This window comes from Macaca thibetana, chromosome 17 (assembly GCF_024542745.1).
Source record: "Macaca thibetana thibetana isolate TM-01 chromosome 17, ASM2454274v1, whole genome shotgun sequence".
NCBI classification, from domain to species: domain Eukaryota; kingdom Metazoa; phylum Chordata; class Mammalia; order Primates; family Cercopithecidae; genus Macaca; species Macaca thibetana.
The window spans coordinates 78,538,371-78,557,039 of NC_065594.1; the positions used below are offsets into that span (position 1 = coordinate 78,538,371).

At 42.5% G+C, this 18,669-nt stretch overlaps 2 protein-coding genes across 2 annotated transcripts in view; one reads left to right on the forward strand and one right to left on the reverse strand.

Moving 5' to 3' along the window:
• The window catches only part of UBAC2 (UBA domain containing 2), an 885,094-nt gene that overhangs the window by 190,604 nt on the left and 675,821 nt on the right, over positions 1–18,669 (forward strand). The gene's annotated exons all lie outside the window — the stretch shown is intronic.
• The window catches only part of SLC15A1 (solute carrier family 15 member 1), a 71,208-nt gene that overhangs the window by 9,570 nt on the left and 42,969 nt on the right, over positions 1–18,669 (reverse strand). Inside the window, exons 11-19 of the mRNA XM_050766025.1 lie at positions 17,292–17,378; positions 16,645–16,734; positions 14,354–14,398; positions 14,229–14,261; positions 14,054–14,142; positions 13,170–13,251; positions 10,566–10,685; positions 8,734–8,880; positions 6,842–6,891 (exon numbers count right to left, since the gene is read on the reverse strand). Of these exons, the coding sequence (XP_050621982.1) occupies positions 6,842–6,891; positions 8,734–8,880; positions 10,566–10,685; positions 13,170–13,251; positions 14,054–14,142; positions 14,229–14,261; positions 14,354–14,398; positions 16,645–16,734; positions 17,292–17,378 (743 nt within the window). The remainder of the gene's footprint in view (positions 1–6,841; positions 6,892–8,733; positions 8,881–10,565; positions 10,686–13,169; positions 13,252–14,053; positions 14,143–14,228; positions 14,262–14,353; positions 14,399–16,644; positions 16,735–17,291; positions 17,379–18,669) is intronic.

The following is an 18,669-nucleotide window of genomic DNA, read 5'->3' on the forward strand; positions in this document are numbered from 1 at the left end:
CTCAGCTACTCGGGAGGCTGAGGCAGGAGAATCACTTGAACCCAGGAGGCGGAGTTTGCGGTGAGCCGAGATCGTGCCACTGCACTCTGGCCTGGGCAACAAGAGCGAAACTCTATCTCAAAAAAAAGAAAGAAAGAAAGAGAGAAAGAGAGCGAGAGAAAGAGAGAAAGAAAGAAAATGGAAAGCTCTAATATGAGGAGTCCCCCTCTCTTCTAAACTTACCTTTTTTTTTTTTTAATAAAAGATAGGGCCTCACTCTGTCACCCAGGCTGGAGTGCAGTGGTGCAATCCATGGCTCACTGCAGCCTTGAACTCCTGGGCTCAAACAATCCTCTCATCTCAGCCTCCTAAGTAGCTAGGACTGCAGGAGTGCGCCACATGCCTGGCTAATTTTTACATTGTTATTTTTATAGAGAGGGAGTTTTGCTTTATTGCCCAGGTTGGCCTCAAGTGATTCTCCTGCCTCCACCTCCCAAAGTGCTGGGATTACAGGCATGAGCCACCACACCCAGTCTTCCTAAACTTTCTTATAAGAGCCTTCCAACTTGCAGCAGACTCCAGGACATGCCCTACTTTGCTGATGTCTCTTCCCAGGCTGATCCTCACATTTGGCTTCCAATAAATCAAATTATTTCTGCCTTGACACCCTTAATTTTGGTCAACATGGTTATATACCTAGGAGTGAAACTGCTGAGTTATATAGTAAAACTCTATGATTAACATTTCAAAGAACTGCTTTTCAAAGTGGCTGTACCATTTTAGATTTCCACCAGCAGTGAATAAGGTTCTAATTTTTATTTATTTGTTTGTTCGTTTGAAGACGGAGTCTCACTTTGTCACCAGGCTGCAGTGTAGTGACATCAACATGGCTCATTGCAGCCTCGACCTCTCGGGGCTCAGGTGATCCACCCACCTCAGCTTCTCCAGTAGCTGGGACACACCACCACGCCTGGCTAATTTTTGTATTTTTTTGTAGGGACAGGGTTTTGCCATTTTGCTCAGGCTGGTCTTGAACTCCTGGGTTCAAGCAATCAGCCCACCTCAGCCTCCTAAAGTGCTGGGTTTATAGGCATGAGCCACCATGCCCAGCTAAGAGGTCCAGTTTACCCGCATCCTTAACAATACTTGTTATTGTCTACCTTTTTTTTTTTTTTAAGATGGAGTTTCACTCTTGTTGCCCAGTCTGGAGAGCCACGGCACAGTCTCGACTCACTGCAACCTCCACCTCCCAGGTTCAAGCGATTCTCTTGCCTCAGCTTCCCAAGTAGCTGGGATTACAGGCACCTGCTACCACGCCCAGCTAATTTTTGTATTTTTAATAGAGACGGGGTTTCACCATGTTGGCTAGGCTGGTCTCGAACTCCTGGCCTCAGGTGATCTGACCACCTTGGCCTCCCAAAGTGCTGGGAATACAGGCGTGAGCCACTGCGCCTGGCCTATTGCTTATCTTTTTGATCAGAACCTAGAAGGTATGCAGTGGTATCTCACTGTGGTTTTCATTTAAATTTCCCTAAAAACTAACAACTTTGAGCATATATTCATATGCTTATTGACTGGGTATCTTCTTTGAAGAAATATCTATTTAAATACGGTACCCATTTTAAAACTTGGGTTGTCTTTTTAGTACTGAGTTGTGAGAGTTCTTTATGTTCTGGATATGAGTCCCTTCTCAGATATATGATTTGTAAATATTTTCTCCCATTCTGTGAGTTGCCCTTTCAATTCTTGATCACATCATTTGCAGCACAAAACTTTTCCATTTTTATGAAGCCCAAGTTCTTTTTCCTTTTTTCGTCACTTGTGGTTTTGGTTTTCTTCTATAAATTTCATTGTTTCGGTTATGTGAAAGAAAGTAGAACCTCAGGACCCCAAAGTCACTGTGCTGGCAAGATGAATACAATTATATACAATTATAGCCGCGTTTAGTTACACTGCAGAGAAATCTGGGAACACCAAAGAGAAAGAAGATGCCGAAAGCTTGATGAGAAGAAAAGGAAATCAACCACAAAGATTGGCAGGTGCTTTTTTTTTTTTTTTTTTTTAAATCTTTTAGTCAAGCCTCCAGAGTTATGGAAGAAAATGATGTCCAGCCAATGAACCAAGTGTGAGAACACAAAAAGGCATTTTCAGGCAAGCAATGACTTGGAATTGATCTCATATTTCTCTTGACAAGATATTTGGCCATACGCTGCCACAAAAGTAGAAAGAAGGCTGAGAAAGATGACATGAAATCCAAGAAAGAAAGGCATTAACCTGGCACACAGTGAAAAATTCTACCGGGATAGTGGTTCAGCAGGACGACAGAGCCAGTGCTCCCGTTAGCTCGAAGAATGTGCTGAAGAGTTGGTTTTTCAGGAGGAAAAGTGGATTCCCAGGATAATAGCATAATTAGGAAGCTGGCAACCTTGGAGACTGGGTAAAGGCTTATGTTTTTGTTAACAAGAGGCCAACTGGGTTACAGGGAAAAAAAGATGAAGCTGTGCAAGAAAGCCTTGGTGAAATGAAAGCAACCAAGACAGGCACTGCTGAACAATTCATCAATGTAATAGGAGATTCCAATGCCTCTGGACAGTCAAGACATTTTCAGTGGAGGGATACATTTTCAAGGATATAAAGTAACATTTTCTCTTGCAGACTGATCACACTTTATTATGTTGTAAATATTATTTATAGGGTCATATTGTAAATCCTGTTTATGGATCTATTATTTAGACTCAGCCTAGCACAGGGAAAACAGAAACATAAATCTAATAAATATTAACAATGTGAAGCAAACAGGAGGTGAGATGAAAAGTAAAAGTTCATTTCACCACCATTTGTATTAGTAAGTTGTTTTTCGGTTTTGTTTTTTTTTTTGAGACAGGGTCTCACTCTGTTGTCCAGGCTGGAGTGCAGTGGCAAAATCTTGGCTCACTGCAGCCTCCGCCTCCCGGGTTCAAGCATTTCTTCTGCCTCAGCCTCCCAAGTAGCTGGGATTACAGGCACATGCACCATGCCTGACTAAATTTTGTATTTTTAGTAGAGACAGTGTTTTACCATGTTGACCAGGCTGGTCTTGAACTCCTAACCTCAGGTGATCCATCCACCTCAGCCTCGCAAAGTTCTGGGATTACAGGCATGAGCCACCATGCCCAGCCAATATTAGTAAGTTAATAGACATGGTCCCAAAGTATACTTAAGTCTCTATTATTTTGTGTTTTAGTGCTAGCTTGTAAAAGCTAAAATCAGAAATTATCAAAGTTGTGCCTACAGGGGACTGGAGACGGGTTGAACGTTGAGGTGAACAGGAGAACTACTCTCATTGCCCCCAGTTTATTCTTATTAAAGATTTATTTATAGTAAATTGACTTTTGGGGTGTACAGTGCTATATAAATTTTAACATTATCTTGATTTATAAATAACTGTCACAGTCAGAATACGTGGACCCCAAAATTGTGCTACCCCATAGTCAAACCTTTCCTCCACTCCTAACTCAAGCCAATCACTAACGTGTTTTGTGTCCCTGGAGTTTTTGGCTTTCTGCAAATGTCATGTAAATGGAATTATACAATTGTTCTGTCAATGCCACTTTTTTGGGGGGAGTGGGACTGGGCAAGAGAACAATTTCCGTTTTTAACCACAGAGCTACTGCAAAAGGAACCAGTGAGCTGTCCCTCCCTTCCCCTTCTCCACATCTCCAATCACAGGTGTGAGAAAAGGAACTCCAACCCAGGGCAGGACCAGCCCCTCCCCACACCCTCAATGTTTAAGAAAGAAAAGTGTGTCATTTTTTCAGGCTGGCTTCTTCCACAGCACAATGCATTTGAAATGCACTCATATCATTGTATTCAGTCTGTCCCCTTTTTTGCTGAGTGGTGGATGTTTATGCATCCCCCGTTGAAGGACATTTGGGTGACCTGCAATCTTCAGTGATTATAAACAGAGCTTCTGTAAACATTCATGTGCGGGCTTTTATGTGAACACATGTTTCCAGTTCTCTAGGGTAAATATCTAGGAGTGGGATGGCTGGTTCACATGGTGAGTGTTTACCTGTATAAGAAACTGCCAAACTGTTTTTCAGAGGGGCTACAGCATCTTGTCCTCCCACCAGCAATGCAAGGGAGTTCTGGGTGCCCCGCATCCTCACCAGCACTTGGTACTGTCAGGGTTAAAACAATTATTACAGCCACCTGATAGGTGTGTTGTGATAACTCACTGTGGTCTTCATTTATATTTCCCTTAGTAAGACCAATGCTATTGTTCATGTGCTTATTTGTCATGTGTATCTCCTTTGGTGACATATCTGCTCAAATCTTTTGTGTTTTTAATTGGGTTATTTAAAATTAAATTTAAATTAAGATTATATGAATTTGCTGTGGAAGAAACCAGCCTCAAAAAGTTGCACACTGTATAATTCTCTTTACATTGAGCTGTTAGAGTACTTAACTTATTTCGGATACAAGTTCTTTGTTAAATGCATGATTTCTAAATATTTTCTCCCAGTTCGTAGCGAATCTTTTTATTCTCTTCAGACTGATATTGGCTGGGTACATGTATTCAAATTTGTACTCACATCTTAGTGTAGGCCCAGCACAGTGGCTCATGCCTGTAATCCCAGCATTTTGGGAGGCTGGGATGGGAGGATTGCTTGAGCTCAGGAGTTTGAGACCAGCATGGGCAACATAGTGAGACCCCACCTCTACCAAAAGTAAAAATTAGCTGGGCGTGGTGGTGCACACCTTTAGTCCCAGCTACTTGGGAGGCTGAGGCAGAAGGATCACTTGAGCCCAGGAGGATGAGGCTGCACTGAGCTGTGATTGCACCACTGCATTCTAGCCTGGGCAGGAGAGCAAGACCCTGTCTCAAAAAAAAAAAAAAAAAAAAAGTGACATTGACAGAACAAACATTTTTAGTTTTGGTGAACTCTATCAAGTTTTTCTTCTATAGATTGTGTTTTTGGTGTCATAGCTAAGAACCCAGGGTCACAAGAGGTTACGTTTCTTGTATAAATTTTATAGTTTTATATTTTACTTGTAGATCTATAATCAGTTTTGAGTTTTCACATAAGATGTATAAGAATTTAGTATAATTTTTATATATGAATTGTGTATAAGATCTGAGGTTTAGGTCAAGTTCATTTTTTACGTATGAATGTTCAAATGTTTCAACACTGACTGTTGAAAATACTTCCCTTAATCCATTGAACTGTCTTTGCACCTTTGACAAAAATCAGTTGCTTGGGTCTGGATTATTCATTCATCTATGGGTCTTTTTCTTTGCCAAAACCATTTTGTCTTGATCGCTGTAACTTTACAGTACATTTTAAAACTAGTGGTAGTAAGATTCTTCCAACTTAATTCTTTTTCAAAATTATTTGAGCTATTCTAACTCCTTTGCCTTTCCATATACATTTTCGAAGCAGATTTTTTATACCCATACAAATAATGCTATGATTTGGATAGGAATGGCAATAAACCTATGGGTCAACTTTAGGTTTGGAGAGAAGTGACACCTTTACTATATTAAATCTTTGGATCAGTGAACACAGCTGTCTCTCCATGTATTTAGCTTTTCACTCATTTCTTTCATAAGCAATTTTGTAGTTTTTACCACTCAAATCCTGCATGTTTTGTTAGATTTATATCTAAGTATTTCATATTTTGTAGGGGTCGATAGTACACATGAAATGGTTGTAAAATTTCAGATTCCAACTCTTCATTGCTAGCACACTGAACTGTGGTGGATTTTGTTTTTGTCCTGTGTCCCGTGACTTTTCTAAATTCACTTATTGACTCTAGGAGCTTCTTTTGGTAGAGTCCTGGGGACTTTCTGTATAGACAATTGTCATCTATAAGTAGAAATTTATTTTATTTATTTATTTATATTATTTTGAGACAAGGTCTCATTCTGTCACCCAGGCTGGAGTGCAGTGGCAGGATCACAGTTCACTGCAGCCTCAACCTCCCCAAGCTCAGGTGATCCTCCCCTCTGAGACTCCCGAATGGCTGGGATTACAGGCACACACCACCATACTCAGCAAATTTTTTTTTTTTTTTTTTTTGAGACAGAGTCTCGCTCTGTCAGCCAGGCTGGAGTGCAGTAGCACAATCTCAGCTCACTGCAAGCTCCATCTCCCAGGCCCAAGCAATTCTCTTGCCTCAGCCTCCCGAGTAGCTGGAATTACAGGTGTGTGCCACCACGCTCGGCTAATTTTTTTAAAATTTTTGTTACAGATGGGGTTTCACCATATTGTCCAGGCTGGTCTCGAACTCCTGGGCTCAAGAGATCTGCCCGCCTCAGCCTCCCAAAGTGCTGGGATTACAGGTGTGAGCCACCACACCCGGCCAATTGGAAATATTTTTATTTCTTCCTTTCTAATCTATATGCTTTTACTTCTTTTTCTCGTATCTTTGCTCTTGCAACCAGCGGATGTTTAATAGAAGTGGGGAGGGTGGAAAACTCTTACCTTGTTCCTGATCTTAGTGGAGAGCTTTCAGACTTTCACCATGAAGTATAATATTAGCTCGAGTTTTTGATGTCCTTTTTCAGGGTAAGGAAGTTCCCTTCTATTCCCAGTTTGCTGAGAGTTTTTGTCATGAATGGATGCTGAATTTTATCAAATGCTTTTTTTAAAATCAATTGATAAGATGATGTACATTTTCCTTTTTAGTTTGTTAAGATGGTGGGTTACATGGATTGGTTTTTTTTTTTTTTTTTTTTGGAATATTGAGCCAGCCTTACATTGTTGGGACAAACTGTATCATCTCATTTCATATCCTTGTTACATTTGGACTTTACTATGGGTATGCATTACTTCCATAAGAAGCTGATAAAACTTAAATTTTAAAGAAATATACATACCTGATTCCATTTTCTCCTTTTTTTGGCTTCTGGTTAAGATCATCCTTTACCTGAGGGAGAAAACAGTAATATAAAAATATTTTCAAAATAATATTCGTTAGAATGAGTTTAGATGAACATTTCAGTCTCTGAGAATGCGGTATTGACAGTTATCCTAGGAGCTAAGGATATGGTTACATTAGAAGGGCTCCGGAGGCTGGGTGCAGTAGCTCATGCCTGTAATCCCAGCAATTTGGGAGGCTAAGGCAGGAGGATCACTTGAGCTTAGGAGTTTGAGACCAGCCTGGGAGACACAGCGAGAAATTAGAAATTAGCCTCTATTAGAAATTAGAAATTAGAAATTAGCCTCTATTAGCCTCTATTAGTTTCTATTAGAAATTAGCCAGGTGTGGTGATGCACACTTGTAGTTCCAGCTACTCAGAAAGATGAGGTGGGAGGGAGAATCATTTGTTGACAATGAATCTTGAGTCTGGGAGGTCAAGGCTGCAGTGAGCTGATCATGCCACTGCACTCCAGATGGGGCAACAGGTGGAGATCCTGTCTCAAAAAAAAAAAAAAAAAAAAAAAAAAAAAGAGGGTTTCTGAGCCAGGCATGGTGCTTCATGCCTGAAATCCCAGAGCTTTGGAAGGATCTCTTGAGGCCAAGAGTTTGAGACCAGCCTAGGCAGCATAGTGAGATCCTGTTGAAAGTGAAAGAAAGAAAGGAAGAAAGAGAAAGAACAAAAAAATGGAAGAAAGGAAGGGAGGGAGGGAGGGAGGGAGGAAGGAAGGAAGGAAGGAAGGAAGGAAGGAAGGAAGGAAGGAAGGAAGGAAGGGAAGGGAGGGAGGGAGGGAGGGAGGGAGGGAGGGAAGGAAGGGAAGGAAGAGAAAAGAGAAGAGAAGGAGAAAAGAAAGGAAGGAAGAAGGAAGAAGGGCTCCGTTTCTTCAGCTTTGATTTTCTTTAAAGCTAACATGAGCCTCTACAATTTTTGATCGTTGGTTCCTGGGCTTCCACAGAACACTACTCCCCAAAACTTTAGAACAAGCCACTCAGCAGCTCCCTAATTAAGCAAATGACCAAGAGTCTTAATTCCATATTGCAGTTCCATAGAAGCTCACTTAAATGTACTTTACAGAATGTCCACAACCCTTTCATGTAGCTCAACTATACCTTCATAGCTGCTGCTTTTTTTTTTTTTTTTTTTTTTTTGAGACAGGGTCTTGCTCTGTCACCCAGGCTGGAGCACACTGGCATAAGCATGGCTCACTGCAGCCTCTACCTCCTGGGCTCAAGCAATCCTCCCACACCAGCCACCTAAGTAGCTGGGACGACAGGCATGCACCACCACTCTCAAATGTTTAAAATTTTGTAGAGACAGGGGTCTCACTATGTTGTCCAGGCTAGGTTACAGAGCTTTTTATGAGCGAATGACATATTTAGATCTCTGTATTTTCTCATCAAATATTTTGTATGTATAGTATTTTATTGCTTTTACCTGGTAGGCTTATTATACTTTTTCAGAGACTGCTCTAATTTTCTATTTAGTGCAACTTTTTAAATTTAGTGCAATTAATTATATATTTTAAACTCTCTGAAAAAGTCCCTGAGAATTCACATATGTACTCTGTGTGACTTCTGTACACACACGCACATCCGTGCACAGACCCCATACGATGTCCAGAGGTTGTCTTTTTAGAAATTTCAATTAATATTAGCTTTTCCTATCCACCAGTCATACTTTTATTAGAAGTCTGGCTGGTGTTTTTGAAGTCTTGTGTTTCAGAAGAAGGAAGAAATTGAGGATGATCTAATATAATACTATATGGGAGTAAAACAAAGTCACACCATAAAAATTTGGGCCTCCAGTATCACAAACAGCAAAGAGTCAACTGTAAGTGTTCACGCACTTACCACCCGGTAGTGATTGGGGGCCCACACTAGAAGTGTGTGGCGCTGGCCCTGCTTGAAGTCGTCAGTTACGGCAGTGACGGGTGATCCAGGAGAAGAAATATTTATACTTGTCAGTTTGTTTACATCAAAAGTCATATATGCATTTGTCTATAGAGGGAGGGAAAGAGACATAGTTAATATCACAGTCTCAGCACTATGCAACTGAACACTGGAACAGCAGTTATCTGGCATTCCACATTTCCAAGTTCATGTTCATAGATATCAAAAAATGCCTGTGGGGAGTTGGCATTTATTTGCCTCAGCTTCCCACCCACTCTTACAGACTCTGTCTTGAGGTTTTTAGTGCCACCACAGGAACAACACTTTTTCACCAAGAATCTTATTTTTGTTTTGTTTTTATAAAAATAAATACTATGAGACTAATTTCTACTGTTAGGCAAAGAACAGCATCAGGGCAAAAGCAACAGCTCTGGGGAAAATCAATACTGGGCTGCTCCAAGCATTAGGAATCGGGCTTTTTGTTTTTACCTTCAAGATTATTAGTTTGGCAAGGTCTAAGGTTGCGGTGCTCAACCATGGCTAAACGGGAACGAAACTGGCTAAATCTCAACACCTCTGGGGCTAGGGCTGGGCGCGGTGGCTCATGCCTGTAATCCCAGCACTTTGGGAGGCTCAGGCAGGCCAATCTCTTGAGGGCAGGAGTTTGAGACCAGCCTGATCAACAGGGCAAAACCCTGTCTCTATTAAAAATACAAAAATTAGTTGGGCGTGGTGGTTTGTGCCTGTAATCCCAGCTACTTAGGTGGCTAAGGCATGAGAATTGCTTAAACCCAGGAGGCAGAGGTTACAGTGAGCCAAGGTAGTGCCACTGCACTCCAGCCTGGGCTACAGAGTGAGGCTCTGTATTTAAAAAAAAAAAAAAAAAAAAAATCTCTGGGGCTGAGACCTGTGTATCAAAATTTTCAAAGCTCTCCAGGTGATTCCAATATGGGCTGGAGGTTGAGTACCACGAATCCAGATCAAGAGTGATCTAGAGCAGGGTTTTCCATCCTTGGCAGTGTGAATATCTGGGCCAGGTAATCTTTGTTATGGAGGGCTGCATGTCAGCATCCCTGGCTTCTACATGAGATGCCAGCAGCATACTCCCAGTTGCTACAACAAAAAATGTCTCCAGAGATGGGCAAATATCCCCTAACATCAAAATCACCCCCAGTTTAGATCCTTGATCTGGTGGTTCCAGGCTCCAGCAGCAGCAGCATTCCTGAGAGCTAGTTAAATGCAGCATTTCAGGCCTGATCAAGAATCTGCATTTTGACCAGGTATGGTGGCTCACATCTATAATCCCAACACTTTGGGAGGCTGAGGCAGGCAGACCACCTGAGGTCAGGAGTTCAAGACCAGCCTGGCCAACATGGCAAAACCCCACCTCTACTAAAAATACAAAAATTAGCCAGATGTGGTGGCACACACCTGTAATCCCAGCTACTTGGGAGGCTGAGGCAGGAGAATTGCTTGAACCCTGGGGGCAGAGGTTGCAGTGAGCTGAGATCACACCACTGCACTCCAGCCTGGGTGACAGAGCAAGACTCCATCTTAAAAAAAAAAAAAAAAATCTGCACTTTAACCAGCTCCTTGGGTGATCTGCATACACAACACACAACATAGTGTGGAACACACTGGTTTAGAGTACAGCCAACATGAGATCAAGATCCTTAGTTCACTTCTGGGCTGGCCTTGGCATTCATACAAGGACCAAGAAAAACAGCTTCTCTAAATCCTATTACAACTGGGGTCAGAAGATGAAAAAGAAAGCAGCATTTCCTTTTACTTACTTGAGACAATGAGTCAAGTGTCACCATCTCTCCAGGAAGAGATATATTCATGGTAGTGTTTCCTATATTCAAAACTTTAATTTGGATTTCATTTCCTTTGGGGAAGACCGGAAGAGTTTTCTGAGCAAAATAAAAGAAAATTGGCAATGAGGTCTTCAATACAACACGGAAAATCATCTTAACCCTGGCATGGGGGCACTTTACCCCAGCTGTGAAAAGCTGTGCTGACTGAGACACGCCAGGTGTCTCCCACTAAGCTGCCAGTCACAGACCCCATGGCACCCACAGAAATGACTTTTGTACGGAATATTGAAGTGATATGGTTTGGCTGTGCCCCCACCCAAATCTCATCCTGAATGGTAGATCCCATAATTCCCAGGTGTTGTGGGAGGGACCCAGTGGGAGATAACTGAATCATGGGGGCGGTTTCCCCATACTGTTCTTTGTGGTAGTGAGTAAGACTCACGAGATCTGATGGTTTTATAAGGGGAAATCCCTTTTGCTTCGCTCTCATTCTCTCTTGCCTGCCGCCATGTAAGATGTGGCTTTCACCTTCTGCCATGATTGAGGCTTCCCCAGCCACGTGGAACTGTGAGTCCATTAAACCTCTTTTTCTTTGTAAATTACCCTGTTTTGGGTATGTCTTTATCGGCAGCGTGAGAATGGACTAATACACGAACGAATCAGAAAGATGCTGCTCTTAGTCTTATCTGGCCACTTCCAGGCCAAAGGATGCCAGGATACAAAGCCGAATATCTGAGGGCTCTGAATCACTATAACCTAAACGAATATCCTTCTTGTCGTGACACCTGAGATCTACCGTCACCCGACTCCAGTGTTCTCCTGTAAGTCTGGAAGCCCTGTTCCCAGCCCTAGACGCAGCAGTGTACACATCTCACAAATGTCTGATGCCCTCCTGCAGTGTACACATCTCACAAATGTCTGATGCCCTCCTGCCTCCGTACCTTTGTTCAGAGTTTTTGTGTTTTTTCTACAATGCCCTCTTTCAAAACCCAGTGTCACTGAAGCAATCCATGTCCACCTTAGCCCACAATTCATCTTCCACAAAGCTGGCTATGTCCAAGAGGAGCGTTGAGTACAGCCAAGTTCATGGCGGCACTGTTCGCAATAGCCAAAAGATGCAGGCAACCCAAGTGCCTGTCGAAGGTGAATGGATGAACAATGTGGTGTATACACACAATGGGATTAGTATTCAGTTTACAAAGGAAGGAAATTCTGACACAGCCTACAATAGGAGGAACCTTGAAGACAATACGCTAAGTGAAATTAGCCAGTCACAAAAGGACAAATACCATCTAATACCACTCATAGGAGGTGCTAGAGTAGTCAGATTCATAGAGTCAGAAAGTAGAATGGGGGTTGATGGGGCTAGGGGAGTGGGAAATAGGAGTTGTTTAATGGGTACAGAATTTCAGTTTTGTAAGACGAAGAGTTCTGGAGGTTGATTGCACAACAATGGAAATGTACTTAACGCTACTGAACTGTACACTTAAAAATGGTTAATATGTGACCGGGCATGGGGGCTCATGCCTGTAACCCCAGGACTTTGGGAGGCTGAGGTGGGAGGATTGTTTACCAGCCTGAGCAACATAGGGAGGCCCTGTCTCTACAAAAAATGTGTAATAAATTAGTCGAGTGTGGTGGTGCATGCCTACAGTCCTAGCTGCTCAGGAGGCTGAGGTGGGAGGATCGTGTGAGCCCAGGAGGTTGTGGCTACAGTGAGCATGATTGCACCACTGCACTCCAGCACCCTAGGTGACAGAGTGAGACCTTGTTTCAAAAAATTTAAAAAAAGAAGAATATGGTAAATGTTATGTTATATGTATATTTACCACAATTATTATTTTTTTAATTTAAAGATATTAAAAGAGCTGCTCTGCCTATGGAGTAGCCACTCTTTATTCCTCTACTTTCTTAATAAACTTGCTTTCACTTAAAAATATAAATAAATAAAGATATTAAAAGAGAGAGAGAGGGGGATGGAAGGAACGAGAGAAAGAGAGAGAGAGGCAAAGAGAGGGAGGAAGTAGTGGGGGATGGCCGGGAGAGGCAGGAGGTCTTACCTACCACATAGCCCTGCTTCTAGGAGCTGATCTCAGACTACCAGCGTCAGGAGTCTAGTTTAGCCCACTGTGAGGCCAACAGATGTGTGGATTAACTTACAAACCAATCATTTTAGAAACACTAGAATTCAAAATGCATTCTCACATCAAAAAGACCATTTACACACATTTGAAGTGATGCTTGTTTGTGAATGATGAACTTGTTTGTGAATGATGAACTTCTTTTAACCAGATCCCCTGGGAATTTAGATTGTGAAGGAACCTGTTCCATAAACTTCTTTTCCATTATAAAAACTGTATTAGAAATGCAAGTTACTTATGTAAGCTTTTTTCCCCTGCTGAAGCCCACCCACTTTACCCTCACACCTATGGTGCCCCCCACTGCCCACAGCTCCAGGGCTCAGTTTACAGAGAAAGACCTTGGCCTCCCCTAATCCCCTTCATCCTGAAGAAAGAACATTCTGAACGCTCCAGCTCAATTCACCAGGAAAGGACATGGGAGAACCAGGGGACAACTCACATCGATTTCCACCTGCACGATGGCAGCCACCACAAAGGCCAAGGACGCCAGGAACATGCCAACTGTCATCTTCTTCAAGGAGCTGATGGGACAAGAGAAGAGTGACTCTCAACCAGTCTCACATTGATGAGCTAAGCTACACCCCACCCCCACCATCCCCCAACAAAACTAAATTCCCTCCAAAAACATGGCTTGAAAGTGCCCCCCACTTCTTGGTCATGGATTCATGAGGATTCAAGGAGGATAAATGGAATATATCTTCTTGTTTGCATGTTTACTTTTTTTTTTTTTTTTTTTTTTTTTGGAGACAGAGTCTCTTTCTGTCACCCCGGCTGGAGTGCAGTGGTGCGATCTCAGCTCACTGCAACCTCTGCCTCCCAGGTTCAAGTGATTCTCATGCCTCAGCCTCCAGAGTAGCTGGGATTACAGGTGCATGCCACCACACCCGGCTAATTTTTTGTACTTTTAGTAGAGACGGGGATTTGCCATGTTGGCCTGGCTGGTCTCAAACTCCTGACCTCAAGTGGTCTGCCTGCCTTGGTCTCCCAAAGTGCTAGAATTACAGGCGTGAGCCACTGTGCCTGGCCTGTATATTTACATTAATTTCTAGAAACTATAGTTCAGGCGCTACTCCAGATTACAATGACCATTCCTATTATCTGCGTAGAGAAGAAAGCCTGATTAATTTTCAGGCTGTCACTCACAGCATTTTTATTGTAAAGAACACTTTCAGAAACATCAGCACACAAACACTTGTTTTCTTCGTTATTCAAAACCCTATCCTCTAGGTGAGGTTGCGGGAGGGGCTGCAGGCTGAGCACAGCCCATCTGCAAAGCCCTGGGACCAAGGGAGCCTCACCCAACCCAACCCACCCATCACCTACGTGAAATTTAAGCCACATTTTGCAATGAGAGGATACAGCACAGCGTCGAAGATCGGGACCATGATCACGATCAGGATGGCGTTCACGGTCTGCAGAGGAAGTGGAGGAGAATCGTTAAGCTTGTCTCAAAGACGACTCTGATCCCTGAAAGCAACTTAAACATTTCTTCTCCTACCTGCATCTGATCGGGCTGAATTTCGAGAGCTCCCTAAAAAGAGAGGAAAACAATCTCAGTGCAAAATGTCATGAAAGGGAAGAAGAAAGGGGACAAAGAAACTAAAACAAAGGAGTCAAACTTACGATTTTCCCGGACATAGTTGCTGCCTGCAGTGTCCACCTGGAGCCCTTAAAAATGAATAAATTTGCTGTATTATTTGGGAATGTGGGTTTTTAAAATTTTACAAGTCAATGGTGAGTCTTTTCCACATCAGGAATGAGGTCTGACATGTTATGGGATCTAAAGTTGTTTTAAACATCAAGTTAATCTCTCAGCTCTATTATACTACTAGGTCAAAAGAAACAGGTTGCATTTCTAGTGCACGAGTGTACAAATATGGAGTGCTCCGATCCCTCCTGAAGCTGCACAAAGCACTACCCTGAGATGAAGCTATCCCTAGGACATACAAAAATGCATTTCTGAGGCTCTTTGGAAAGCATGGCATTGTCTTCTAGGTGATAGCAGCTGTGTACATTGTGAATGGTCCATATTCACTGCCATCCAAGATCCAAAAATATTATTGTTAACAGCCATTTTGACAGTCTAGGCTGGCCCCAACTAGATCTCCATCAAGAGAGTGGTGAATTTAAACCTGGACAGCCCCTTTACAATCAACATATTTCACAGTGAAAGAGGACCCAGGACTGTACAGGTAAATATGATTATGTCCGTGGAAGACTAAACACGTAAATGCTTCCATACGAACCCATCAACCCCACTACAAAGACGTCACAGAAAGTCAAGAAACTGGCCAGGCACGGTGGCTCACACCTGTAATTCCAGCACTTTGGGAGGCCGAGATGTGTGGATCACCTGAGGTTAGGAGTTCGAGAGCAGCCTGGTCAACAGAGCAAAACCCCATCTCTACTAAAAATTAGCCAGGTGTGATGGCAGGTGCCTGTAATCTCAGCTGCTCAGGAGGCTGAGGCAGGAGAATCGCTTGAACTTGGGAAGTGGAGGTTGCAGTGAGCCAAGATCGTGCCATTGCACTCCAGCTTGGACGACAGAGTGAGACTCTGTCTCAAAAAAAAAAAAAAAAAAAAAGAAAGAAAGAAAAAGAAATCTACCCCTGTTTGAGTTCTTCACACAGGCCAGTCACTGAGTACCTTATGGATGTTCTCACACTGGACCCTCACAGCCTTGCGGAGGGTGATTAGCACCCTTTGGGCAGGGTTAAGAGTTATTACAGCGACTCAAATCTCACAGCTACCAGGTGAGGCGTGTGTTTCTAGAGCAAGCCTCATTCCAGTGACCAGTTCCTGTCCGCATACAGCACTGCCTCCCGGGTCTGTCTGACACATCTCAATCTCCTACTTACAGCTGACACTCACATTTCTCCCAAGCAATGGTTTATCCCCACCATCATCCTCCCTGCTCAAACCCTGTGTGTTCATACATTTGTTTTAAACTCCAGTTTCTAAGAGAAACAATATCTATTTTTTTTTGTTCTGTAAACCAGGATTGATCTTTAAAAAGAAACACTATCCAATTGCTTTGGTTACTGAGCTCCATGCGTTCAGCTGTCTAACACAATTGTGAAAAATTCCCGGGTATGTGTCTTTTTTTTTTTTTTGAGACGGAGTCTCGCTCTGTCACCCGGGCTGGAGTGCAGTGGCCGGATCTCAGCTCACTGCAAGCTCCGCCTCCCGGGTTCACGCCATTCTCCTGCCTCAGCCTCCCGAGTAGCTGGGACTACAGGCGCCCGCCACCTCGCCCGGCTAGCTTTTTGTATTTTTTAGTAGAGACGGGGTTTCACCGTGTTAGCCAGGATGGTCTCGATCTCCTGACCTTGTGATCCGCCCGTCTCAGCCTCCCAAAGTGCTGGGATTACAGGCTTGAGCCACCGCGCCCGGCTTCGGGTATGTGTCTTAGGGCTGTGGTAGAAAGAGACAACAGGTCACCTGCTGGGTTCTAGGTCCCTGCTTGGAGAGGAGTCATTTTCCACCCCAGGATGGTACTTCTAGCCCAAGCATTCCATCTTAGAGTGGAAGAGGTCAAGTCCCTCTCCATTTATGTAGGGACTCCACAAAAGGCAATGTATCTTGTTACCCTCTGTATTGGTAGGAAAACAAACTCTTTACTCTCAGTTTTGATTGGTAAGAGTCCTGGATGAAATCTTTCCCAAGGCTACTTGACCTCACCTAATTGTCTTCATTGTTTAGCAACAGAAATGTGGATAGAACCACTTAGAATTGCTTTTGTTTTTGTTTTTTACAATAAACTCAATGTGATCGAACAATTAAACAAGTGAAATATAAATGAGGAACTGGAGGAGAACTTTTTAGGTGTGAAATACGAAGTGAGCCTTGGTACCTGGCAGTGTGGGATGTGCGCTTGCTCAGTGAAAAGGAGAGGACGCAGAGTTTCACATTACCTGCTGGTCAAACAAGGCCCAGAACATTGGGAGTGGAATATACAGGAACATCACCCTCATAACCATCTTAATTTGGGAGATGAGCCGCTCCTGTAGTTGGAGTAGGGGAGGGACAAATTAGCCACACCCTGTGTCCTGTGCCACTCACGGCTTGCAGTTGCTGTTGAGTTTCAGTGGAGACACAGATATTTTCATCTAGAGACAAGCTGGGAGGTGATTCATCCAAAACATACTGCCGCAGTTTTCTTTAGAAAACCGAAAATGTCTAAACTTTTTAAAATATGAGTGAAAACATCTATTTAGGAGGTAAATTACGTGCATTTACTAAATGTAAATCCCACCACCGCTGTCACCACTGCTTGACTCTCCTATATTCAAACTAAGGTTATATGATCCCAATTACACATAACATATAATGCCAGATTATACCAAATGAAAAACTATGAAAAGGTAATATTATTTCCAGATCTATTTATCAAGTTACTTCAGTTAAAAAAATGCATGCATGCATAGTTTTATTTAATATGCTATAAAGGTTAGGAAGGTATAACTGATCATTTTGTCCATATAACCTTAATCTCAATTGAGATTTTGGGTGTTCACTTCCTGGGGGAATCAGGGTCACTGTAGCAATGACAGTTACTTACATCGTATTTCTCTTTAGCCCAGTCCAGCCAGTGCTCCCTCTTGGGAAATGCCTTACTCCGATGCCTAAATCTATTTTTGATGGCAAACTGAAGGAAGGAAGAAAAATCAAATTTCAAAACAGGACCAACGACTTTGTCAGGGAAGCACATTTCAATTAAACTACCTTTAGTAGAAAAATATGCTTGCGAGAAAAGCAAAATACACAATTGCATCTACTAGTATATGAGCACTTATTTCTATTAACAGTCTCTTTCCAACAAGCATTTGAGTTGGGGTGAACAGAGCTAAGCTGTGTCCACTTCACTCCCCAGATCCTCTAGAGAAGCACGCCCAATAGAAATAGAACACGTGTTTGCAATTTAAGTTTTCTAGTAGCCATCTTAAAAAGAAAAAGTGGAACAGGTGAAATTCATTCTACAAACATCTTATATAACATGATAAACCCCACTCTGATTTTAACAGGTAATCAATTTTAAAAATTAAGAATTTTTACTTTCGTTCATATTTTCTTCAAAATCCAGAGAATATTTTATACTTATGCCATAATCTCAATTTATTTGTTTGTTTTTGAGACAAGGACTTGCTCTGTCATCTAGGCTAGAGTACAGTGGCACTGTCTTGGCTCACTGCAGCCTTGACCTCCCAGGCTCAAGTGATCCTCTCAGCTCAGCTTCCCAAGTAGCTGGGACCACAGGTATGTACCACCATGCCTGGCTAATTTTTTTATTTTTTATTTTTAATAGAGACAGGGTTTTGCCATTTTGTCCAGGCTGGTCTTGAACTCCTGAGGTCATGCAATCCACTGGCCTCAGCCTCCCAAAGTGCTGGGGTGGCATGAGCCACCATGCCCGGCCAGCATATCTCAATTTGGATGCTAGATTTTTATTAGAAATATTTGATCCGTATTTAGGTTTTATAAAGTTTGTGTTTGAAAAACTAGATTTACACACTAAGTTGTTTCAAACATACTTAAAAGCTTTCCAATAATTGAACTGAGTATTAGTTTTTAAGAGTAAGAACACACTACAGAGAAATACATTTATTAAAAAATTAAGGCTATAGGGAAACATTTTAAGATATAATAACACAGGTCAGAAAAATACGATGACCCACCCATCATAAAATTAGGGGCCACTAAGATTCTTTGTTAGTGTTGTTTAGGAAAAAGGCCTTTGGGAAGAGCAAAGTGCATTTGCAATGACACAGCAAGAAGCGATGCTGGTGGAGGCTGTAGGCATGAGTGTGATCGAAAGGCAGTAATTGGGCCAGGCGTGGTGGCTCACACCTGTAATCCCAGCACTTCGGGAGGCTGAGGTGGGCGGATTACTTGAGACCAGGAGTTCAAGACCATCCTAGCCAACATAGCAAAACCTCGTC